General features: G+C 42.0%; 1 protein-coding gene across 10 annotated transcripts in view; it reads left to right on the top strand.

The window, feature by feature from the left end:
• Nucleotides 1-26,047, top strand: part of Kiaa1217 (KIAA1217 ortholog) — a 488,613-nt gene that overhangs the window by 407,771 nt on the left and 54,795 nt on the right. For 8 of the 10 annotated variants that reach the window (XM_051205692.1, XM_051205695.1, XM_051205691.1 and 5 more), the window contains one exon: nt 23,281-24,113. In XM_051205692.1, coding sequence (XP_051061649.1) covers nt 23,281-24,113 — 833 coding nt within the window. Of the gene's footprint in view, nt 1-1,745; nt 2,226-18,016; nt 18,091-23,280; nt 24,114-26,047 lie in introns of those variants that run through there. The other 2 variants (XM_051205697.1, XM_051205696.1) reach the window with 2 other exon arrangements.

The raw sequence follows: 26,047 nt of genomic DNA, 5'->3' as shown, positions 1-26,047 counted from the left end.
GGAGGAGGTGACCAGGCTGCAGAATTCTTGTGTCTCTTGTGTTCTGGTTGAGGTGAAAATTTTGGATTTGAGAGGAACCAAATAATACTGTAAGAATGAAAGAGAAGAGAATGCCATAGAGCTGGCAGTATCAGAAAACACGCTGTTCGTTTGTGTGTGGCATTAAACACTCATTTTCATCTTTCACTTACTCTGTGACTGGCACCTTGTTTGGTATTTTCATTGTATCCGTTCTTACTCAATTTTCATAGCACAATGAAAGAGAAATTCCTATGATCCCCTGGGAAGAAAGAGCTGAGGCTGAGCAGGGTTAATAAACCCATTTAGTAGCACTTAAGTAATTTGAGATGGAGCTGGATTCGGAGCTAGGTAGAACTCAAGAGCTGGCTTCTTGATCATTTCTGTGTTCATCACCATCTTCTTCATCTCCATCATCGGCGTCCATGGGTCATCTCCACATCTATGTGCTACCATTTCCTGAAGACCTAGCTCGGGAGCTACTGTCTTCACCAAACCTTTCATTCCCCATTCCCCTCTCTTCATCAATGTCCTTTCTTGGGACTTCCATGGATACCCTGTCACCAACTAATCTCTCAGCATGTTCTTCTCTCTTGCTTATGCTGTAGTTACTGATGCCCTCTTCTGAACCCCACATTCCTTAAGAGAACATGTTCCCATTTCACTCATCTTCAGACTCCCTGTGGCTCTCTCAGGAGCCCATCCTGCATAGATTCCAACTAACCGCCGTCATGGAAAATATTACTTAGGTCAGCACTTTCCTATCAAGCTTTCTGGTAATGTGTTATTTACTAAAGTCAATACAATGGTCTGTAAATGAGGCTGCTGGTGGTTTGCAGCCCATTCCCAGTGAGGAACAAGAATGCCTACTTGTTTTCCTGTAGTCTCCATTCCATCACTATAATATGACAGTGGTTATTTTCCCTGGAGTTTACGAGGAGAATAACAGTGATGGGGAAAGTCTGGCTTTCTCTCTCAGACACAGTAATGGTGAGAAATACACATTTGTCAGCCCTTTTTCCCCCCTTGAAAGAGTGAGTTCCAGGAGTTGCACTCACCTGTGGTAGAAAGCAAGTTTGTTCTCCAGGGGGAAAAAAAGAAAGAAAGAACTATGTAAGATACTTCGTTGCTGTGTGCACAATTCTGAGGACATAAGTTGCCTTAAGGTGGAGTGCGTTATTGCCATTTCAAATATCTTCAAACTTATAAACTAAGCATTATGATTTTGCAACACTGAGCGTCATCCCACTATGATAAAAAGTCACAGAACTCTCCTTGCAGCCTGTGGAGCCAGCTCTGTCTCCCAGTCATGCTTCCTCCAGATCCTGCAGCTATAACAGTAAGATAGATGTTGAAACCCCTGCTTCCAGACCTGGCCAACCAGGAATCAGAATAGCTGATGATCAATGGTGATATCGACATCTGTCATTTTTTCTCATCAGCTCCAGGCTGTATGAAGCTTTCTCTTCACTCTGTCATTACTTGCATCAGTGAGCACTGTGGGTCTTGGTTATGAGCAATGAGCTCCAGGGCACCCCTTTTACCTGAGCCTTTAGGACAACTGTGTCACAGCTGATGAGGAATTACTCTTGCTGTGGTGACAAAAATGAGCGTACACGTTTTAATGCAGAATGCCCAGCACTTTCTCCCTCCACGCTGTCAGGTCTTCACTTTTTTTCAGACGCAAGAGGGTAACATGCACATCATACAGGCAGCTTCCCACTAATGCAAATCTCGTCTTTCCTGCTGCGTGGCCGCTTGTTTTTCCTTACACGTTTTTTTGTCATTGAGAGGTTATGACAACATGAGCCATATTGTATTTATAAACATCACGTGTTTCCTTGATCTGGCTGCAGTTTCTGCCAGACAGCACACAGGGAAGAAACATTTCTCGTTGGCTCAGCATTGGTTTTTCGTTATGCTGATTTCCGGAACAGGAGAAATGCATTCCTGTTGAGCTTTAACTTTCATAGAGCAGAAGCAATACCTCTGAATGTCCGTGAAATAGTTTTAACAAGGGTGGATATTGCTCCTTTAAACCACATGTTTTGACTAAAAGCTTCCTTCTGTAAGAAAGCAAAGCCTAGCATTTAGTCACCATGAAAAGAGACAGAGCTGGAAGCATTCGACAGATGGATGGGTGGTTCTGGGTCTCTGTAAGTCTAGAAAGTTTCCTCTAGAAGAGAACAGACCACGGAAGATGAAAGGTAAGATCTGCCTTTAAAACAGAATGCAGTCCTTCGAGATTCATCTGCCCGGCTCTGGCACGGATTGTATCCTTCCCTTCCTTGGTTTATGTCTCTTGTGTTCACTCCAGTGAGGGACCTGTGTGGGAGGTTTTGTATGAACTCCTTGCATGCTGCTTTGAAAGAAGTCTCATTGTTACTGGAATTAGTATGTTTTTAAGGATTCCCCCTTTAATTCCACTGGGCTGTCTCCAATCTACAGGTCTGTGAGCCTGTTTCTGTTTAACCTTTTGTTTTTAGGAAAGGCTTTAAAGGGTCAATGCAGTCTGCCTAAACAGGGCTCCTTCGTTTATGGGTTTGTGCCGGTTGTCAATATTTTCATGAAGATATCTTTCATTCAGTTCTGAGACCAGTAGAGAAAATTTAAGAGAAATGAGAGAAAACTGTGTGTGGCTTATAGTGTTTTCAGAAGTTACTGAATTATTTTTTTCCTGTGAAATTCATCTGAAATTTTTAAATTATTTTAGTTTATTAAAAAAAAAGTAGGAAGATATCAATTTAAGCTTGAAGAAGGAACGGTGAACAAGTGTCTAGTTTTTAAACAGCCTGCTATGTGGCATTTAATGATTGCCTGAAAGTCTTTGATAGAATTCATGTTTATTTGTGACAATAGTTCTGTGTGAAATCACATTATAGAATACTTTTAAATTAATTTAATAAGAGGCATGTCCTTTTAAGTCCATCAGCTTCCTGTTAAAGGAACACATGCATGGATCTGCTTATCCATTCTATAGTGCTTTAATCCCCATTTGTAGATGATTTTAAAATGTAGGACATTGTTATCCAATATGATCATCATTCCAATTATCATTTTGTATAGTAATCATGGTAACCCTATGACACAGTACTACGGTACCCACTTTAAGATTGGGAAACTGAGGTTAAAAGTGATTACAGTAGCAAGATCACCACTGGAGTTGAGGTTTAAATCGAGGCTTTATCTCTGGAGCCTTCCTGTCTTTGTCTTATACTGTACAGCCTTGCCAGTAGCTGAGAGTTTTGGGTCTGGAGCCAATGCAGATAGTTTACCTTGGGAACAGTTATAATGTCATATGTACTCAGCATCAAGATATTGTTTTGTACTGTAATGGGTTTTGTTGTTGTTTGGGGGAGGGTCTCTTGTTTTTTGGTTTTTGTAAATTGGGAGCCTTCAAAGCCTGAGTCTGCATCAGGCGTCTGTTTATGTTTTCCCCAGAACCGGGTTACAAGTTAAAGTGACATGAAGGCAGTCACCACCAGATAGACTGGTGATATAGTAAAAATACCTAGCATGAGCGGCTGTTTCTGTTGCAGGCTTTTACAGTTTCTTTTCCACAAATGCTATGCTGTTGGGAAGGGGTGGGGAAGGGACACAACATAAAACAACTATGTTCATGGGATGGAGCTGGGAATGTGTGTGTCTGTGAGCTTGATAACAGATTAACAAGAGACTGCTCCAGGTGCCTTCCCACTTCCCTTTCAGGAGGAGGCAGGAGGAATGTAAAAGATTATTGAAGGCGAGGGAGGTTCTGGAGTTAGGGCTGCAGGCTTGCTTGACCTTCCCCACCCTCTGCCTAGCTCTTCCTGAAGATCAAGACCTCAGCTAATAGTGGAGAATACCCTGGTTTTTTGTTATGCAAAGTTCTCACCAGGGTTGCAGCTGCTCAGGTGACAGCAGGATTGGGTTTCAGGATCGATGATCAAAGCATCCTGCCCCCAACCCCATTCCAACAAATTATGGAACTGTCAAAGTGAGACTCCTTTTGTAAATTAGTAGACACTAATGACTATGTTGTCGTTTTGAAATCCAAGGTTGGCCAAACAGCCAACCCACCTAAATATCCCTTGAAGCAGCTTTGCTCCTCTGATGTTCAGCAGCCCCCACCCATCTGAAACCTCAGCTACAGAGTGCCACATACCCCTTCCTCTCATCTCCAAGCCACACCCCCTTCCCTTGATGTTAGCAGAAGTGGCCTTTGCCTAGGAGTGCATCCTTGTCTTCTAGCTATAAACCCTCCCTCTCAAAGATGGTTCTCTGGTTGCACTTTCTTTCACTATTCCATGTACTTTGTGGGTTTCTACCAGGGCTAGCCAGACTATGCCAGATTGTTCCATGCTGTATTAGCCCAGGCTTCCTAGGTCTGGCCTTCTGCTCTGGAACAGGCTAACCACTTTCTTTGCCTTTCCCAAAATACCTCAGGCGAGTATGTTGTTTCCATATGCATGTGATTGTCGAGAGAATAATGTATTAATAATGTGTTTTTAAGGTCCATGTCACCTGCAGTGACATTTCTCTCCACTGTGCTTTTCCCCACAGGGTAGCAGCTTCTTTGCTTGTGTGTAATTTACAGGAGCAAGAAATATCCCACCTGCTTTTGGGGAAACAACTTTTTTTATGATTCAGGAAACACACAGGACCTGGATAGTTGATGTTCCTTCCCTCGGTGACTAAGCATGACTAGTTTGAAGTCTTTGGACTCAAGAGCTAGAAGAGGGTCTTAGGCATCACCTTTTGTCTGTTCACCTGGAAGTTCAGATCCAAGAGGCTTAGCATCCTTGGAGAGATTTGGTCAGGTTTGCCAAACAAAGAAGGGATGATAGGTGGTGCAGGAGCCCAAGCTGCCCTCTCCAGACCAGCCTGTTACCCTCACGCACTGCCATGCTCTTATCCAGTGCCACACTTTGCTGACCTTTGCCATCATTGTCATCCCTCTGGCTCTCATTTAGTGTGTGTGTGTGTGAGAGAGAGAGAGAGAGAGACAGAGCCAGACGAGACAGACACTCACTGTGTAATATAAGCAGGCCTTGAAGTTATTATGTAGCCAAGTTTGTTCTCCAACTCACATGTTCCTTCCAGGTCTCCATGAGGACAGCAAGCTTCCATGCCCAGCTGTTTTCTTGGTGGGCCTGGGAAGACTATCTGCCTCACAGCATCCATGGCTGTAGCTGGTACGGACAGCTTGGCTTCATTTATTCTCCAGAAAGCAGCCCATCTCTCTTCTTGATTATCTTGCTAAAAAAGAGCCAGAGATCCTGTCAGAGCTAGAGTTCATTAATTGGAAATGCATGGCCTGCACCAAAAATAGATGTTGAGCTAACCAAATTTAGATTATCCTGTATTTTTATGGAAGGGGAGTAGGTCATCAAGTCAATTGAGAAACAACAGCTGCTCCAAATTATGAGATGTGTTGAATACATCAAAAAAGATTGGCTTTAACAGAGTTGGGTGGTGGTGCAGCAGCACCCTCTTTGCCTGTTTCTCTGTTACAGTAGGCCTTGCCTGCAAGTCGTGGTGTCTGCAGGGTTAATGTTCTGTGCCCAAACTATTTGCAAAGTCGCCCTCTCCTTGCACCACCAGGTTTTAAGTGACACAGGGAAAAGGGGGTTTTGCCTCCTTTTGTTTTGTAGTTTTGAAATGGGGGTCTTACTATGTATCCCGTGCTGGCTAGTATTACTGATGTGTGCTACTACACCTGGCTTAAATTTTAGTCATCGTGTTTAATGATATGTTTTAAAAAATATTTGTAGAATTGAAGGCCAAGGAATTAATGAGTGTTGTTGTTTTGGTCACAGTTAAGCAGTTAAAAGTCATTTTAAAGCCAACTTAAAGAAAATTATTAAATGAGTGATACAGTTCAACTAGAATAGGGTTAGAGCCTAAATGGCAATCCTGTCTTATGAATGCAGAGTTAATCTTGTGGATTGAAACTTTAGGGTGAAATCTAAGCTGAGGACCATGGAAGGTATAATTATTCTGGATTGTGTACAACTGAAAAGAATGAATCATTTTGTTGTCAAAATCCCATCTGATCCCACTTGAAGAGCTCTCCAGACTCTGGCATCTCATTGTTCCCACAAAAGAGGCAGCATTCATGAAGTCGTTTTGTGCAGATATATTTCCTTGAGGCCTCTGCTAATAAGAGGTGTGAACATCCAGGACTTCATTTTAGCCATTGTACCAGCAGCACTGAGTCATGCCACATTCCTAAAGCATGATGAACACCGGGCTTGATTCATTTGCTAGGTCCAGGTCCACACATGCACTTGATTTCATTCCTTTTTTCTTTCCTTCTTCGGTAACATCAAAGGTCATGGTTTGCCTTGTCGTTTTCACCCTTTTGAACCCATTACTTCTCATTTGCCCTTAATGGAGTAGGCAGAACTGCCATACACAGCCGTAGACAGCAAGAAGTCAAAACACATCCGTGACGGAAAAATTTCTATAGTAGACCTGAGCACTGATGTGTGTTTCTCATGAAACACTCCACCATGTGTGTGATCAGAGCTGATACCTTCATTTAAGATGAACACGTAGCACTACGTGTTGTACTCACTTCCAAGGACAGACATTATTACAACATTCTGAAGATGGTTGTGAGTGAAGGAACATTCTAGATGCATCTCCAAAAGTAGATGCCATTTTTGCTTTCCTTTAAAAGCGAATCTAAAAATATATTTCCTAGCAGCTGTTTAACAGCAAAACAAGAAGGAAAAAAGACCCTCCCTACTGCAGAGTAATTTTCTCGACCAGATAGCTACAGGGTCAGACCTCATCGCTTCAGAAATCTGCTGAAGATTTCACTGTGTATATTTAGACCAAGGAGCCTATTAGCTTGTGATCTAAGAGAACCTCTGTATTCTCATAAAAATGAGAAATATAGCAGTATTGGCAACCAAGGCTATAATTATGTTAATGTAGCCATTTTCAGACTGAAATATGTTGTTTTAAAATGTTTCTGTATTTTTATTATTCATAACAATGATCTGAAGAAATTTAGGAAAATGCTAGTAAGTTCCTATTCTGTATCACCTTGAGACTAGGGCATAAAAATAAGTCAATTTGTGGAACTTTGAGTCACAGTTTTTATTAAAAGATATGTACTCCCTGGGTGATGGTGGCACATGCCTTTAATCCCAACACAGGAGACAAAGGCAGGCAAAATTATTTATGTGTGTGTGTAGTTCTTTCATAATATAAAAACTGACTTCATGAAAATGTGGGTGTTTGCAGTGCTGTGGACTGAACCAGGACCTTATGGATGTTATATAATCCAGTTCTCACTCAGCTATGTCCCCAGCCCTCTTCTCACGCTTCCTTTTGAGACAAAGGTGCCCTTGAACTTTCATTCTTCCTGCCTCAGACTCCTCAGTAGCTGGGATTACAAACTGGTACTACCAGCTCCGGTCCAAATATATATTTATTTGGACCTTTTGTGTGTGTGTGTGTGTGTGTGTGTGTGTGTGTGTGGTTTTTTCAGGACAGGGTTTCCTCTGTGGCTTTTGGAAGCTGTCCTGGAACTAGCTCTTGTAGACCAGGCTGGTCTCAAACTCACAGAGATCCGCCTGCCTCTGCCTCTCGAGTGCTGGGAAAAAGTCAGTTGCCACCACCACCTGGCCCAAATATATTTTTATGTTTTTAGTATTTCTACAGTGAATATATGTGCAAAGCCAACTAATCACAGTTGTCCAGAAACAAAATGTGTCCATTTTCATTGAATCTATACTTTTTGCTATACATAAAAAAAAATAATTAATGTAAGAATGCTAGCCCATAGCATATGTACAAAACAGGAGGCCTCATCATGGTATCTTCACACTTGAACACAGTAAACTGTGATCACTCTACCCAAAATTTAATTTTGAGCAATACTAAAAGATAATTTGTTTTGTTTTGTTTCGGTTTTTTTTTTTTTTTTTTTTTGGGGGGGGGGGTCAAGGACTTTCCTAAGGTACCAAGATGATTGTTACCAATGTGAATGTATGGCAGGCCAAGATAGATTGTGAGATTGTGAATTTGTGAATGACTGGTGGAATTCTGAGAATATACAAATTACCTTGAGCTAATTGACTGAGCATCCTCCTCACCAACATCAGAGCACAGATGATCAATGGTGTGTTAGTTAGTTCCACTACTATGACAGATTGTTAAAAAAAACAGAAAGGTGTTTTAACCTGGCTCACATTTTCAGAGTTTTCCATCCATGGTCAGTTGGTTCCGTTGTTTCTGGGCAGAGGCTGTGGTAGAGGAGAGCTGTTCAGTTATGGAAGAAAACCATGTTTCAGGGCTATGTATAGCCCTCAAGGACATGCCTTTAAGTGACATACCCAAAATGATGGCACCTCTGAAAATATCCACCCCTTCCATTAATGCCATTAGATTTTCAATTCACCAATGGACTAATCCATTAATGCAAGCCAAGCCCTCATGTTCCAATCCCATCTCAATGATTCTGTTCACTCACTGTTGACCATGCCTTCAACACATGAGCCTTGTAGGGGATACATTCTCTCCAACTAACTATAATATGGATTTAAAGATAATTTTCCTGGCTGATAAGGAAGGGAAAGAGAAAAATCCAAAACAGAAATATAGATACTTAGTTGTTTGCTAGTAACTTACTAGAAATCGATGACATTTGAGTTTGTTTATTGTATCAGTTAGAAATGTATAGGGAGTTTGTGGTGGTTTGAATGAGAAATGTCCCCCAGAAACTCATAGGAATGGTTGTTGGCACTGTTTCAGGAGGTTTAGTGGGCATGGTCACACTGGAGGAAGTGTTGGGGGTGGTTTATGAGAGTATACAGTCTCTCACTACCTTTAGTTCACTCTTCGTTTCATGCTTGTGTTAAGAGATGTGGTCTCTCAGCCCCTTGCTCCTGCTGTGTTCTCTCATGCTTCCCTGCCATTAGAGACTCTTATGCTTTGGAACTGTAAGCCAAAATAAACTCTTCCTTACATTGTCTTTGGTCCTGGTGTTTTATCACAGCCACAGAAAAGTAACTAGTACAGCCTTTTACTCAGTGTGGTCTAGATTCAGATTGTCCATTCATTTGAGAATGGAAGTGAGGAAAAATATCTTCTCTCTCTTTTTCTAAAGTAACAAGTTCTCTTTGCACATGTGTACACACACACACACACTTGCCATGATGCACATGTGAGGTCAGAAGACATCTCAGAGGAGTTAGTTGGTTGGTTGTGGTTGGTTGCTTTTTACTCTTTATTCTTTGGGGGCCTGCCACCCAGCTCCGAAATAAATATACAGTCTTATTTTTTGTTATGAATGCCAGGCCTTAGTTTGACTTATTTCTAGCCAACTTTTCTTAACTTACATTATCTTACTAATTTTGTCTCTCTGGGCTTTTTTTTTTTTTTTTTTTTAAACTGTTCTGTGTTTCTGTATATCTTTTCTTTCCTTCTTACTCTTTCTTTTCAGGCTCCTTAATCTTCTCGCAGAGTTCTCCTCCTATTTATTCTCTCTGCCCACCAGCCCCACCTGTCCTTTCTCCTGCCTCGCTATTGTTCAGTTCTTTATTAAACCAATCAGATGTTTTACACAGGCAAAGTAACACAGTTTCACAGAGTTAAACAAATGCAACATAAAAGTATGCAACACATCTTTGTATCATTAAACAAATGTTCCACAGCATAAATAATGTAATATATCTTAAAATAATATTCTATAATAGTCAGTTCTTTTCCTTTCACCCCATGGATTGAATTCAGGTTGTCAGGCCTGGCTGCCGTCACCTCTACATCTTAGGTCATCTCACTGACATAAGCAAGAATATTTTCTTATACCTTCTTACATGTAAGTCCATGCCATTCACTTGGACTTTTTTCCTCAAGGACGAAGTATTTGAGCTATATTACAGCAAGGTATGCATTGCTTACATTCAGAATTGCCACTCATTCATGAGTTCTTCTGTTTCACCAAGAGATGGTATTGTTTTTTTTCATCCTCTTGTGAATATATTCAAGTGAATCTTATTCATTTTATACACTTTGTCTTGCCTCACAACTCAGTGAGAAGCCCATGAATATTTGTTGGTGATATTAAAAACAATGCAAGTTTTTCATGTGTTTTTACACCTTGGATAATGTAGCAATGATTTAATTCATCTACTATTCATGATCTGAGAAGGGTAAGCACAGAAGGCATTTCTAGAACAACATAGCTGCACAGTTAGAGGCTCAGGGAGACTCACTGCTGGAGCTACAGTGAAGTTTGGGAGACAATTGATAGAGAAGAGATTCCTAGGAGATATCAAGCTTCTTTCGCCATAATTCAGTGTCCTGATTTTAAGAAACTCCATCTATTTGTTGGCCTATATCTTCCTATCCTTCCTTCCTGGGAGAAATTTTACCCAATGTTGCTTTTCAGAAAAGGGAATAAATTTAAGTGAGCGTGCACACGCATACACACACACACACACACACACACCACCCTGAAAAGAGGGAGAGGCTGAATGTTGGGTTGGGTTGAGCAGTGGGAGAAAGTAAGATGTTTTGGTTCAAGCTGGAGTGAATGCCAAAGCTCTTGGTGCTAGTTGGGGACTTTGAAACATGCTCCATAGATCCTATTGCCATTTCTTCATGTGCCTTACTACATGTGGGACTGAGATTCTCTCCTTTTAGGGGAGAGTATTGGCAAGAACAACTAGATAGCATCACCCTCTTTCTATGATGTAGGCATTTTGTCACATTGGAGCAAAGTCTCAGAGCTGCTAACTAACCTTTTGGTCTCTTAAGACTTCCTTGGTTTCTGAATTCTGGGCTTCTCCTGAGAGTGGGGATGCCCAAAGTTCTGGGTGTATGTTCTTGGAACTTGGAGAAGCAGATCTAGTGTCTGAGGTGCAGACTTTTTCTATCAGGATCAGAATGGTGGCAAAGAGATGGTGTTAGCTGGTTCAATTCCTCCATCTGTGGAGCAGGGCAGGGCAGCACAAGGGATGGGCAGAGAAGCTGCCAAGCTCAGCCTCAGGGCATGCATGACTCCAAAACTGGTTGTCTTTGAGACTGTTATTTATCCAAATAAGGCAAGACAGTGGTTTTGCTGACCAGCTCAGGTTTCTGAGCCATGCTCACTGGCTGGCTAACTTGATATTTGAACTGCAAACACAAAGGTATTCCTTTGAAATGGAGCACTTTTGTGGGGTTCACGGATATCCTGGACTCATTGTTTCAAAGACTTTACCCTGCAGTTTTAGAGAATGTAGATATTGTCGGTTTGTTTGACCCTTCTTTTCTGGAACAAGCAGAAGGGATGCCTTTGCTCAGATATCGCTACACTTGACTTTGCACCAAAATAATATTCAGCCTCAGACCCTTCTAAGGTCAGACGTGAACATTTATCTTTAGATACTGAACTGCAAGGTTGTCTAGCATCTCATGGATTCTGTACCTGGCTTTGCCTTTGGATGAGAAACTTCAAGTTCTGGGTCAGTTCATCTGAAAATGGAGGTGATAAGTTACATGATAGGAATAATTAGGGATTCAGTGGGATAAGTCTGGAAAGCAATTGATAGATAGGAAATCTTTGAAAACATTACTTTCCTATGTTCAACTTCTTCTGGCAAATTTAGTTGAAAAAATGTAAGTATTTACTACTGGAGAAGTCATAGGCAATTGTGACTGTGACTGCCACCCACAGCTCACTATCAGAATGCTCTCATTCTGTCGATCCTGGGAGGATTGTCTATTGTACTCACTTAAGTAGTTCTTTCTGGATCTTATTTTGAATATATAATATAATGCATTCTTAAGTTTGTCTTCTAAACTGTGCCCTCCTCAAAAGTGAGGATTATGTACTTACTATTGGTTTAGTTTAGTTTCCATTTTATTTGTTTTTTTGTTGTTGTTTGAGATAGGGTCTCATTATGTGGCTTTGGCTGTCCTGGAACTCACTCTTTAGAACAGGCATCCCTTGAACACACAGAGATCTGCCCAACTCTACCTCCCAATAACAGGGATCTATGCTTACTGAAGACTATGTCTTAACAGATCCCTTCTCACTCATCAGTTGTAACCCTGAACTTACCACAGACAGTAGCTACTCAATAAACACTCCATGAATTCACAGAATCATATTTTTGAAGTAGGTATTACAGAAAGTCTTATTTAAAGATTAAGAAACTCATGTTAATCCCTGGACTAGAATGCAGATTCAGTGATTCACTCAAGAATTATTAATTATTATTAGGTGTGTATTATGCACAGGTGAGTGTGCATGCACCTATATACAGGCATTCACATGGCATTATTATTATTATTATTATTATTATTATTATTAGTGTATTATGCGCATGTGTGTGTGTGTGTGTGTGTGCGTGCGCCTGCATACAGGCATTCACATGGCATGGCCCATGTGTGAAGATCAGAGGATAACTTCTGAGAATTGGTTCTCTCCTTCTACCATGAGTTTCTGGGACTGAACTCAGGTTATCAGGCTTATGGCCCAGTGTTTCTACCTACTGAGACATCTTGCCAGCCTGTCTGCACTGATTTTTGAGAGATACACTTGGAGGTCATTCAGGAATAATAATCTGGTCCAAATACTTGCAGGTGTTTTTGTATTCTTTGTCTCAGGCTCCAACTAAAGCCCAGGAACACAGATGGGGTTTCAAGGGCATATTTGTTACAAACACAAGGTTGGAATGTCTTTGAAAAAACCAAGAAAATACCATGTTTTCTGTTGTAACCCGGCATCTATTCTCAGACTTACCCATAAGCATCCTCTTCCCTTGGATGCCCATGAAAGTGTCTGACAGGGGAAGCTATTTTTAAGGGCAGAGCAGAAGACCCTTCTGAATCAAAGGTAAATTAGCACAAGGGCTGTTTTGATATGAAACTCCACTATTGTCTCACAATTATTTGCCAAGCATTTGAATTTGGTAACTTGTAAATTACTGTACTCCAGTGTTATCTATCCCCTGGGACTTGTCTTTTTTACAGTCCTATCTTCTCCTGACACATTAGCCAGTGTTCAGTTATGGATAAAAATGATGGCTCAGCAAGCACCTCTCACCACCCACAGCAGACTGTTTAACATGGGCTGAGTGATGCAGCTTGCCTTGCGTTATAATTTGTTTTGTTAAGCAGAAATGGAACCTGCATGCATCCCCCATGGATATGAGGTGGGGCTGCTAAGTGACCATTTGGTTTCCAAATTCTGCCATTCACCCAGCTATCTACCATCATTTTCCTCTAATGAGCCCTGAAATCTCTGTCTCTCTAATCTACAGTTGTAGTGATTACAGTTCTATATAAATTGTTATGAATTCATTTGGTAAGTTTAGACTTGTATGTCATCAAGCCAAAATATGCACATGTCTTAATTCTCACATTGTTGCAATCATCCTAAAGCTACTTGCTAAGGTATCTAAGTTTCTTCAGTCATAACATGGTCAGTTTTTACATTGAAAGGAAGGCTGGACATAGGGTCAAAAGAAGGGACCTGTGTCTCTGTCACTCGTTAATGAATTTCTGAGCGATATGAACTTTGAGAGATATGGTCCCCATTAGCATAACTGGAGTCATGATGCTCAGAGGTTTTAATCAGATACACCCCAGATATTTTAGCACATAAGTAATCTGATATCTGTGTGTGTGTGTGTGTGTGTAATGTGTGTTGTGTGTGTATACATATCCATACATGATATTTTAAATTTATTTTTATTTTATGTATGTGCATTGGTGTTTTAGCTGCATGTATGTCTCTGTGAGCATGTCAGGTCCCCTAGAACAAAAGTTACAGAAAGTTGTGAGCTGCCATGTGGGTGCTGGGAATTGAACCTGGGTCCTCTGGAAGAGCAGCCAGTGCTCCTGACCTCTGAGCCATCTCTCCAGCCCCTCCATATGTAATATCTGTGTTTGGTTTCCCTCCCCATAGTTTCAGCTCCCTAAGATCAATATCGGTTTATCTAAAACTAATCAATAGAAATTCAAGAATCAACCAGCTCATAAGTTCTAAGTAGCTTTCATTACAATTTATTGTTATAATTATCCCAAATGTGCTATTGTTGTTGATCTCTTTGGCGCATGTGTAAGGAAGGGACAATGTAGTATACATAATGTTCTGTACTATCTGCAGTTGCAGGTGTCTAGTTATATGTTGAAACTTATCTCCTACAGATGAATATGACAAAAGTAGTACTAGCTACTACATGTATGTACTTGCTACATGATGTTGGACAAGGTTCTTAACATTTCATTCCCCTGCCATTCATGACAGTAATACCTGCCCTATGTATCTTTCTGAATTCTGGGGTCCATAAACTAAAATCATAACTGAAAGTGTTTTGTATAATACAAAACTACTACATGATTATCATATGTATTTGCTCGAGGGCACATTTAAAATTCCTTTCACAATAAGAAGCATTAGAAGTTGATAGTGCAATAGATTATACATTTAAGGTATGTGTTAATAATTAAATAGGCATTTCAATAGCTGTTACTCAAAGGAAATAGTGTGAGCCACTGAGTTGAGCACACAGGTTACATACCAGCAACAGATCTGGAAGTTCTAAAAGGGATATATGCACAAAAGAACTGTCTGTGCAGAAGCATGGGCGCATGCACACAACAGAGAAGGAGCTGTTTGTTCCATCTGTTGCAAATGTTTGTAAGAAGATATGATTTTACTAACTGTGACCACTACAGATACAGGAGTTGTCCTTGGCTCGTGATAACACAGGGAGTAGCCCTGTAGAAGATCAAGTATCCATGGGAGAGGGCAGTTTTTCTTTTACCTACCCTGCCTTCTGCCCAGTCACTGATTGTGACTTGGAAGTTAGATGATGTACTCAAAGTTATTTCTTTGTTCTGCCCCAGCCCAAGCATCTTTGATCACTGTTGGGCACAGGGCTGGCCCACCAGATCTAGTGGTGTAGGGCCCAACTAGATTTTTTCTTGTCAAACTATTTCTGGGAATAGCACTCATGTTAAATATAGCCATAAGCTAACCGCTGACTGGATCATCTCTTTACTAAGAATCCAATAATTTTGGCAACAGCCTGTCTGTCTCATGTCTGGGAGAAGGTCCATTTATGAGCAAATTAAGCATTAATAGATTAATAAGACCTTAAAAAATGACCATCCTTGCAATTTTAGCATTATAAACAAGACAAGTTTGAAATATTTCCAGCATAATAATCATGTCCTCTTATGATACCGTGTTTATGTCTATAGGCACATTGGAGTTTCTTTTCACATATGTATTTCTTAGATTGATAATGAATGAGAAAGAGGAATTAGGAGTGAGTATTACAACACCATTGGCCTCCCCAGAGAGTAAATATTGTGTCCTACTGAGGTAACACTGGATATTTACTGGCAAGGCCTTTCTTAAATCTAAATAAATTGCTTCCACTTCACTTGCAGATTTAGTGCAACAAAAGCAGCTGGGAAGTGAATAGCAATCTCACAAAGGCTGTTTATGGAAAGGTAGACAACCTGATGATCAAACTAGAGTGTGAGATGCCAGTAGCTGGCTGCACTTGGGCTGGTGGGAAGGAGTTAAGGAGTCCTCTGAAGAGTGAGAGCCACTCGGTGGGCCTGGGTACAGCACCACAACATTTTATTTATTCATTCATTGATTCATTCACCATTTCTCTTTCAAAGCCTTGGGTAGCAAACTCCTCTTTCCTCTCTGGGACCAGCTTCCTGTTTACAGCAGAGCATTTAACTCATCCCAATTCACTGCAGGATTCTCAGCTGCCTTTCCAATCCCTGACAGTGAGTTACTGCCCCAGTAGTGAAAAGCCAAGCATGCACTATGCAGAGTGCCCTGGGACACTTTGAAAGTGAAAGGAGATGGCTCTGGAATGGCAGGAAGGAAGAGATGGGAGAGGTAGGCCTCCCACATGACACCACCAACTCACATGGTAGCAGAGTCAACAGAAGCTATCACCCTTAAAGGTGGCTCTCATGAAATAAGTTGATTATGACATGATTCACTCAACCAAAGAGCACTGAGGGTTCATTGCTTCTGTTTTGGGGTGGGAATGGCTTGTCACTCTGAATGAGCAAGTGGCCCTGTTCATGAAGACACAGGGGAAATCACTCAAAGATCCATATTGTGCCCCGCCATGAAACAAAGACGCTGGAGGTGCGGTGGGGCTGGATGTGGCTTCCACAAAAAAGGCCAACCTCTGTGTTCCCCTTCCTGGAAAGCCCTTCTGTGACCCAACAAAACCTGCCAAACATATGCCAGATGCCTGGGAGCTGAGAGTGTGTGATTCCCGTAGCCTGGTGAGAAATAACAAACCCTTGCTGATTAGATTTTAAAAATCAAAACAAGGGGTTTTCAAGTCCCTTCTCCTCTTTCCCAACCTCTTAGGTGGCATCTGTTACAACCACTTCATCAAAATATTGTTTCTAATGGGACATCCTAGGAGGGTGGTAGTGGCATGGGTTCCACGTTCCCCCTCCCTTAATAACCACGAGCGATTTGGTGGTAGTAAACAGTCCCTTTGGTGCGTTCGCTGTGCTGACTGCATTTGGACTTCAACGACGTCATGGAATTCTTTTGGTCAGCAAGAACAACCTCTGACAGGCTGAAAATGTTTTTAAAAATGCACAAGCAGCCATGAGTGTGGTAGTGGGGTGTGGCTTAAGGCCAGCTCAGTGTCTGAGGTTCCTTGTTGCAGGGTTCCCAGTTGGGTGTTGCGTCGTCCCTGAGGGCTAAGAGGACAAGGGGAGTGGCTAAACAGTGCTTTTGTGAGTCAAGGGAAGGAAGCCTTGGGTTTGCCTCACTCACCTTTTGTTAGCCAGGTGTTGACACCTGTCTTTCAGCGAGCCACTTCTGGTGGACACACACGCCCCCTCTTGTCCCTGTCTCCCTGGAAGAGCAGGCTGTACTGTTCCTTCCCCAGGGGACGCCTGTGAAGAACCTCTGGCTTTCTCTTCCTTGTTGCCTAGGGTGGGGCTGCCAGGAGCTGCTCTTTCCGCAATTGTGGCTTGCCCTCTTTTCCCTCCTCAAGTCAGCTGAGTTTTCCAGAACCATAGCTGTTGCTAGCGCTAGCCCTCTGCTGCAGAGAACTGATAGCTCAGCCTGGTTAGACTGGCTGGTTAATTAGTAGATAATCTTTTTCCCCTCCCTCTTATTTCCCCTTAGGTACCACAAACCTAGCTAGGGAAGACACAGGTTTGTCTTTACTTGCCAATAACCAGACTTTGAAAGTCTAGCAGAAGAAAGAAGTTTGGGTGCTGTCCTAGTTTTTTTTTTTTTTTTTTTTCCTTTAGCACCCATAACAGAAAACTGCATGAGGGTTGGTCCTGAGGGATAATTAGCACACCGGGCTCTCTGTTGGTTTTGCTTCTTGTTGGCTGGCTCTTGGTCTGCTTTAAGGATTGTGTTTGCTTTATGTAGATTCTATTTGGTTATATAGTTTTTATTGTTAACCCATTTACCCAGGGCTCTCAATGTTGAGCGCCTTCCTTGCTCTGTGTTTCCCTGTAAGCAATTGTTGAAGGATTGAGTCACCCACGCAGTAGCCTGTGGTTGGATGTGAGCTGAGGTTATTCAGTGACTAATTTCCAAGGGGAGGAGAAATTGGCTTATCATGGGGAGAGCTACTTTTTATCCATGCCTGTGGCAGCTTTGTTCTGAAGACCGGGCAAAACAAACTGGTCTTCGTTGGGGAACATTTTAGTACCTGAGTGCTCTTGTGCTGATTTGGATTCTGAAAAGAAGAAAGTTGTCTGCATTACCCAACTGAGGGCCTGGGGATTCGGATGAGGATCTCAAACAAAGGAGTACCATAACCCGGCACAGAGCCAATGGGCTTTTTCACGGTGTCAGTTACACAGGTGGTTCCCTCAGACAAAAAGTAAGTGGCCTTTGTTCTTTGAGGATGAAAACATTTCTAAGGATGCTTTTCTGTTTTCTCCTGTTACTTATTATGTGGTCTGATGGAGGAGGCCCCGTACAGATTCTAGACTTGGAAGGGTGGGGCTTGAAATAGAGTAAGCCGAACATAATATGCCCTCCCCACAAAGCATATCTGTGTGTTGTAAATGCTTCAGAAACAGATAATGATGATGTGAACATTTCCGCAAAAGATGGTCAGTGAACATTTTCTTTCATGCTAGATTTTCTTTTCCAGACACGATTTTTAAATGTTCATTCTTGTCTTACTTTCCAGAAACTTCCAACTGAATGATACTTGCCTTATCTTAGAATGCTTGGGGAAAATGAAATAATACAGCTATATGCATTGCTGCCTAACTCAAACCTAGTATGAACTGACCCTTAGTATTTTCTGGCTGATGGAAGGGTGGGGTACATTATTGAACTGGGTGCTGTGAATGAGAACTACAGCATGTTACCCAGGGCCAGCTCAATGATGAGACCATGTAAAACACTTCCCTGTTTACCAGCACTAGGACTCAAACAACCAGAACATAGTAGGGATTTGGGTAGTAGCGGAGAAAGGAAAAAACAATGCCATACAAAGCAAACAAGTGATGAAGAATAGCCTGGTTCATACATTGCTGGGAAGCTGAATATTTCTGTGCCTGATCCCAGGCAGATAAATAAATAATTGAATTCTGATAAGGGAGTAGAAAGATGTATGCAGGTCCTTTTCTATTTCTGTAGAAGGAAATTCTGCAGTTTACATACAGATATCAATGTTAAAGTCCCTGTAGAGAAAGCTTCAGTGATGGGTGAAGCTATTTTGAACTTGCTGAGAGGAATGGGGTGCAGAAAGAATCGTCAGGGGTGGGTGGGACCTTTGAGGGCTCAAATGGTCGGAGGCACACTGCAGTCCTGTGTGCACATGTATCCTGCTTATCTTACCATGTAAAGTAGTCTAATCTCCTAGACCCGACTGTGGGAATTTGTATAAGAAAAGCCCATTCATATTTAATGTCAGGTCTTTGTCAGCAAGACAGTTAAAAGCCACATCAAAATAAAACTGTAAATGCCTGAAACAAGAACATTACAGCCATAAGAAGTACACTAGCTTGAAAGCCAAAGGTTGTTCTAAATGACAAATTATAAAATTTACCTGCCCTGCAGCCAGTCAGACAAGTATCTTATGAAGTCAGTAAAGTCTAGTTTTTAAAAATTAGCATGAAGAGCCAGGCGTTGGTGGTACACGCCTTTGATCCCAGCACTCAGGAAGCAGAGGCAGGTGGATCTCTGTGAGTTTCAGGCCAGCTTGGTCTACAGAGCTAGTTCCAGGACAGGCCCCAAAGTAATACAGAGAGATCCTGTCTGGAAAAACAACAACAACCACAACAAAATCAGCATGAGGTTTCTTCCTCATCTCCCAGTCCTACCATATTCTGGGTGAGGTACTGTCAGCTAGGCGAGGTCATTTACTGTGAGAACTTGAGTTATCTCCTGTTAAGAGTTTGTTCTCACAGATCTGAAAGCCATGTTTCCCATGGCTTAATGGGATTATCATGCTGTCCTCTTCTGGGGCTCTATTTAGAGAAGGGGGTGAAATGATTGGGTGCTTTTTTAAGCTGTCTTGGAAAATCAGACAAAGCCTGGCCAAGCAACATGAACATTTTGGCAGAGGCTTTGACTATGCCCCTCGTATTGATTGAGACATTCAGCCTCAGATTAACTGTTCTGTCATAATCGAATGTCTAGTGTGGCCCCATTGGACCATGGCAAGATTATTTTGAAGTGGGAAGGTTAGGGATGATAGCCAGTATGGTCAGCAAGTATGTGATGCTTATGGCTGTAGCTAGGGTACATCCTCACACATGTACTCATTAATTAGCCCCAGGACCAAGACAGATGTTGGCTATTCGATATTTTGACTGACACCCACATTCTTCACATCACAGTATATCAGTATCATTCTTAATTGATTTATTCTTTCAGAATATATCTATTTATGCCACTAGCAACTTTAAAGATTTATTTTTTCTAATGAGCCTTTTGGTATTTCATTTTAAAAGATACTCTTAGCTATATGTTTTCATATCACAAAATACTTTTTATATTCATATTCAAAGACCTCTGCTGTTTTAAAAGATAATGTCTATGCTTTTATAAATTAAAGTTAATTTTACATCTTCCTTTCATTAATATTTCTTATTTATCTTAACTACTATTTAAAATGTTGTTCTTTCTTTTTACTCTCTTAACAGAAAGATGGATATTTCTATTGTGGCCAGCTGGGTTAGGGTCCCCAAATTCTAAGTGTTACCTAGAGATAGATAAGTAAGGAAAACAGAGATAGCCCTGAGTAAAGCAGTTGCTGGTCCCTTGTGGCTTCTAGACATTTTTCACCTTGTTTACCTTTGTAATTCTCAACAATAATGGCAACAGAACTTTCTGTGTGTTGGTTTGTCTTAGGCAACGTATGATGCTCTTCACACAGTGACCTATTGAATCAATGTGATGTGATAAGCTTGAGGGTTTTTTTTTTTTTTGATTGATTATTGTATTGCATGTTATAATGACTGTTGAAGCATTTCAGATATACACTGTTAGCTGAGCCAGACCCTTTCAGGCTTTATAACCTATAAAGCCATGTGCTGAACTTACCTTTCTTTTTATTTAATCCTGAACTGTGCAAGACAGTGGGAAAGGTGTTTGGAGGATTTGTGATTGTTTTGCAAAACCTCCATTCTATGGTTGTTCTAAACATTCTGGAGAACTAATTGGGTATACTACCCCACCGTGACTTTGGGTTGGGCCCTTCTGGTCTACTGAACTGCACACCTGAGTCATACATGTGTCAGGTGAGTAGAGAGCAGTCACATGGGCAGGAACATTAGGGCACATGGAATCCAGGACAAGGTATGGAACATAAAAATAAGAACACAAGAGGGAGTTTCGGGATACCACAGCCACATTTGGTATCCTAGGTAAGCATGAATGCCACGCATGTGTTGAAGAGAAAAAGATAGTGAAATTAACTATGATTGTAAGTCAAGAACCTGCTCCCTCTGGGGTTTTCAGAATCACTCAGGTCCTTAGGCAATCAAGGGGCCAGTTCAGTGATTGCACAAGAAACACCCTCCAAGAGTTCCATTTAATTGTTGACTATTTGTAACTATTTTGCATTTTTAAAAGATTTAATAATTATGTATACAGTGTTCTGACTACATGTATCCCTGCAAGCCAGAAGACGGCACCAGATCTCATTGCAGATGGTTGTGAGCCACCATGTGGTTGCTGGGAATTAAACTCAGTACCTCTGGAAGAGCAGGCAGTGCTCTTAACCTCTGAGCCATCTCTCCAGCCCAACTATTTTGCATTTTTAATTGGTCACTTTCTATGCAGAACCCATTATAATACATAGAATTCCCTTATCCAATCAATAATTCTGCATCATTAGATGCCAGGGACAAGAAAAGAAACTGTGGAAGACTGATTGGCCCTTGCTCTGGATTCCCATGGAGGACATGTGGGAAAGCATTCGCCTCTCAGTGATAGGAACTAGAGTGCTTATTTGGAGCTCTATCCCAATGCCTGGCTCTTAAGAAGGACTTGGTAAAGTTAGTCCACTAAACAAATTCATGTGGTGATGAATCAGTTTCTTTTGTTCAAGACAAGGACTCTGTTTCCTAATCATCCTGCTCTCCCTCCACCATGAGTCCTTCCAGTGCACTTTCTGGTTCTTCTCTGTATGCGCCATCTCCTCTGTCCCATGTCCCCATCACAGTTGCCCTCCCAGCCATTGACACCCTTCTGTCAACTCTTGGAGTTTGAGATGAGGGGCTACTGTTTCCTTTTCCTCTCTCTCATGGACTGGAGAATCTCAATGGGCTTTTCCCTCTTGGTCTTTGACCAAAGCACCAGTATGTCAAATAATCATATCCTGGTTTTATTTGTATGTTTGATTTTGTCCTTGCAAAACACAAATTGATTTTCCCCCTTTCCTTATTAACTTGGTTCTCTGATATACTGTGATGTGCACTCATGTGAAGAACGTGGGTGTTGGTTAAAATATCGAATAGCCAACATCTGTCTTGGTCCTGGGGCTAATTAATGAGTATGTGAGTGAGAATGCACCCTAGCTACAGCCATCAGCATCACACACTTGGTTAAGATACTTTGGACATCCTTACCTCTTCTAGACCATGTGATGCCACAGCCTGGATAAATAAGCTACCTGGCCCAAAGCTCCAGCTTATAGTAGCCTGGTACCCCAGTCCCATCACCACTTAAGTGATGTCACATCATCCATCACCATCTTATGCCCCCATATGCTATGCCATTAGAACTTTCCACTGGGCCTCTGCCATGCTTTGGACTCCTTCTCACATTGAGTTTACCTGTAATCTCACCTACCCCCTCCCCTTGCTTCCCCTAAGATGTTGTGCTGCCTTCACATAGGCTCAAGCAAAGAGTTGATGAGTGAATTGAACTCCTTCCACATGTCTCCCAGGCATCTACTCTGTCTTTCTAGCCATGGATCTATATAACATTAGCCTGGAAAAGTGGGAAAGTACTTATTAGTTATTTCCTAGAGCTAACTGTAGGAAAATGTGCCCAACATAGGTTTTGGGAAACATATTTTTAGATCCATGTATACATTAGCCTTACATTTATTAAGTGGCTGTAAGAAGCTGTGACCTCAATATTTAGACCATGCACTGTGCTGTTGTCACTGGGTATATGTCGGGCTTATTTATTCTTTATTTATTTGCTATAACAAATTACTAGAGACTTGGAGTTGTGGGGTTGGGTCCAGTGGTAGTGTTTGCCTAAGCTATGAGGCTATGGGTTTGAGCTCCAACATCACAAAAACAAACAAAATTGTTTAGGTTTTAAATGCTATGAATTTATTCTTGTATAGAGGTTGGATTGGGTCCCTAAAATAAGTTCCATGGGCCATTAACAACCTGTAGGCAGGACCACAGTTTGGTTGGCATTCTGAAGAGAATCTATTTCCTTGTCTTGTATAGTTGCAATCCTTGGCTCCTGGCTCCTTTTCATCTCTAAAGAAAGGCACAGCACCTTCTAGACTTTCTGTCCTTGACTACTTCTACCATTGCAACCACCCCCCTCAAGCCTGATTCCTTATTTTATTGTTGTCTATATTAAAACCTTTGTGATTGCAATGAGCCCCACTTGGATAATATCTGTCACCTCAGGATCCACGACTTGGTTGTATCTGTAAAGTCCCTTTTGTCAATAAGGAGACAAATACTCGAATTCCACTGAATTGATGTGTCTGGTAAGAAGGAGAGAGTCATGGCCAGATTCCCCTCATCCCATTAAGACTCCTCCAAAAACATAGTTATCTAAGAATGTTTTCTGATTCCTTGTTTTGTTTCCAGATGCAGAGAGAAATTGTTTATGCAAGAGGAGATGGCCTTGTAGCCCCCAGACCAGGATCCACGGCTCACCCACCCCATGCAATTCCAAACTCCCCACCATCCACTCCAGTGCCACATTCCTTGCCTCCCTCCCCATCCAGAATTCCTTACGGGGGCAGCCGACCCATGGCTATTCCTGGCAATGCCACCATCCCCAGAGACAGACTCTCTAGCTTGCCAGTCTCTAGATCCATCTCCCCAAGCCCCAGTGCCATTTTGGAAAGAAGAGATGTCAAGCCCGATGAAGACATGAGCAGCAAAAACCTGGTTATGTTCAGAAATGAGGGTTTCTATGCTGACCCTTACCTCTATCATGAGGGACGCATGAGCATAGCCTCATCTCATGGTGGCCACCCATTGGATGTCCCAGATCATGTCATCGCATATCATCGCACTGCAATCCGGTCAGCAAGTGCTTACTGTAACCCTTCCTTGCAAGCAGAAATGCATATGGAGCAGTCATTATACAGACAAAAGTCAAGGAAATACCCCGACAGCCATTTGCCTACCTTGGGTTCCAAAACTCCCCCTGCCTCTCCACACCGGGTGGGTGACCTGAGGATGATAGACATGCACCCGCACCTTAACGCACATGGGCCTCCTCACACCCTGCAGCCAGACCGGGTCTCACCCAGTCGCCAGTCCTTCAAAAAGGAGCCCGGCACCTTGGTGTATATTGAAAAGCCACGAAACGCTCCAGGATTATCCAGCCTTGTGGACCTGGGGCCTCCTCTAGTTGAGAAGCAAGTCTTTGCTTACAGCACCGCTACGATCCCCAAAGACAGAGAAACCAGGTAAGGCATGGGGCGGCCGAGGGCAGTCTGTACCAGTGTGTTGCTGAAAACTACTTTCTAGATCCCAAGTAGGGAACAAAACTCTGAGCATCAGAGAAGACCACCTTTCCCTGCAGAGCTCCTGGATGAGTGGAACTCTGAATGAGTGTGGTCAGGTCAGTGAGGTCCACAGATTTAATATTTATTCAGGAGAAGAGCTGGAATGAGTATATTTTTCTGGTGAATAAACACAATTTTATATTTTATATCCTGAATGTATCTTGAACCCCCCCCCCCCCACTCCCAAATCTGCAAGGTAACGATTGGAAAACAAACTTTTGTAGAAGAAAGTTCCCTAGCCTGAGTTGATTGAACTGAATAAAAATAATTATAATCATAAAAATTAGCAGAGAAATTGTAGTAAAAGGGCAACTTACCCATTTTATATAGGTTCTAAAAGGATAAAATACAAGAATCAGATACTCAGTTGCTCAGAACCTGCTTAGAACTACAGTTCCTCACTAACAATGGTTCCGTTACACACTATTATACAGCCTCATAAGAAGTCCAAACTTGTGAATGAAATGTGACCTGTCTTCCTAACTTACTGTTTTCACACTCAGATCAGTCTAAAACCCTGTTGCCTCTAGCAGAATATTATCATGTGAGGCTGTCCCTATTTGTTCAGTCATAAGGAATCTCAAAGCACAAAGATCACAGGAGAACGGAACAAGAATGAGCATGAACGTTGTGGAGTCGTTAAAGCAAGAACAAAATCCCATTCTCTCTATTGGTAAAATGGTAACTGTCTGACTGGCTTGAGAATGTAGAACTAAGGAATAGAGTGGAGCTTGGAGCTAGCGCTGAGCCCTCAGCAGATGTGGTGACCCGATGTGCCCCCTGAAATGGTCTGAGAGGTACAGGCTGGGAAATGGTGGCTCACAGGGAGAATGAGAATTAGAATCACAAGGATTTAGTGAAGAAAATTAATTTTAAAAAAGAATCCGCTTCTAGGGTGTAAGGCTGAGAACCAGAATCCACCCTTCCTACCTTTCCACCATGCCTGCACTGCTCTGTGGGTGCTTTGAGGAGAGCAGAGGACCAAAGGCCTGCTTTATATCATGTGACATTGTTCTCGTGCTAGGTTCTGGGTACATTTTATCAATAGAGGCAGCATCCCCAGTATTAGTTATTTTTTCTGTTGCTGTGATAAAATGTCATAACAGAAAGCAACCTATAAAAGAAAGGGCTTATTTTAGCTTATGGCTGTAGAGGACTAGATGTCCCAAATGTTGGGGAAAATGTGATAGCAGGAGGCTGAGAGATAACACCTTAGCCACACACAGGAAGCAGCGTAAGAACCAGAGGCGGTGCGAGTCTATAAACTCTCAAATCCCATTCCCCTCCTCCCCCACGTCGCTCCCCCTCCACCCCATGCCACCTCCTACAATCTGGGACCAAGTATCCAAATATATAGGGGCCTTTCTCTCTCAAACCACCACATCCTCCCTTCCCAGCACCTAGTGTGGTGTCATTGATGCTGATGCCACAGGTGCCCAGCCTACAGAGTCACTTAACCCTATTTGTTGAGAGATTTGGTAATGGGTATGATCGATGGGCATTCTGGGATCTTAGCACTCAAGACACTGAGGCATAAGGATTTCTGCAAGATCCAAGTCAGCCTATGAAACCCGTATTAAAAGTCCAGTCAAGGAAACAAACAACAACAAAAACCATAGCCTTCGAGAATGTGGAGAGTGTTCCATGTGTGGCTTCCTGAATAAGATCTTAGATATTCACTATCCATTTGCCATTGTCCCTGCTGGATTTTTTACTCCCTTGTGTAAAAGGATTTGCCAGCCTCTATGGCTTCATTTTTTCAAATCTCAAAAAAAAAAGTCTAAGCCGGGCTTTGGTGGTACACGTCTTTGATCCCAGGACTCAGGAGACAGAGG

Source organism: Phodopus roborovskii, unplaced genomic scaffold (genome assembly GCF_943737965.1).
Source record: "Phodopus roborovskii unplaced genomic scaffold, PHOROB, whole genome shotgun sequence".
Lineage (NCBI taxonomy): Eukaryota > Metazoa > Chordata > Mammalia > Rodentia > Cricetidae > Phodopus > Phodopus roborovskii.
The sequence above is the reverse complement of the archived record's forward strand: the minus strand, read 5'-3'. Positions and strand labels throughout refer to the sequence as shown.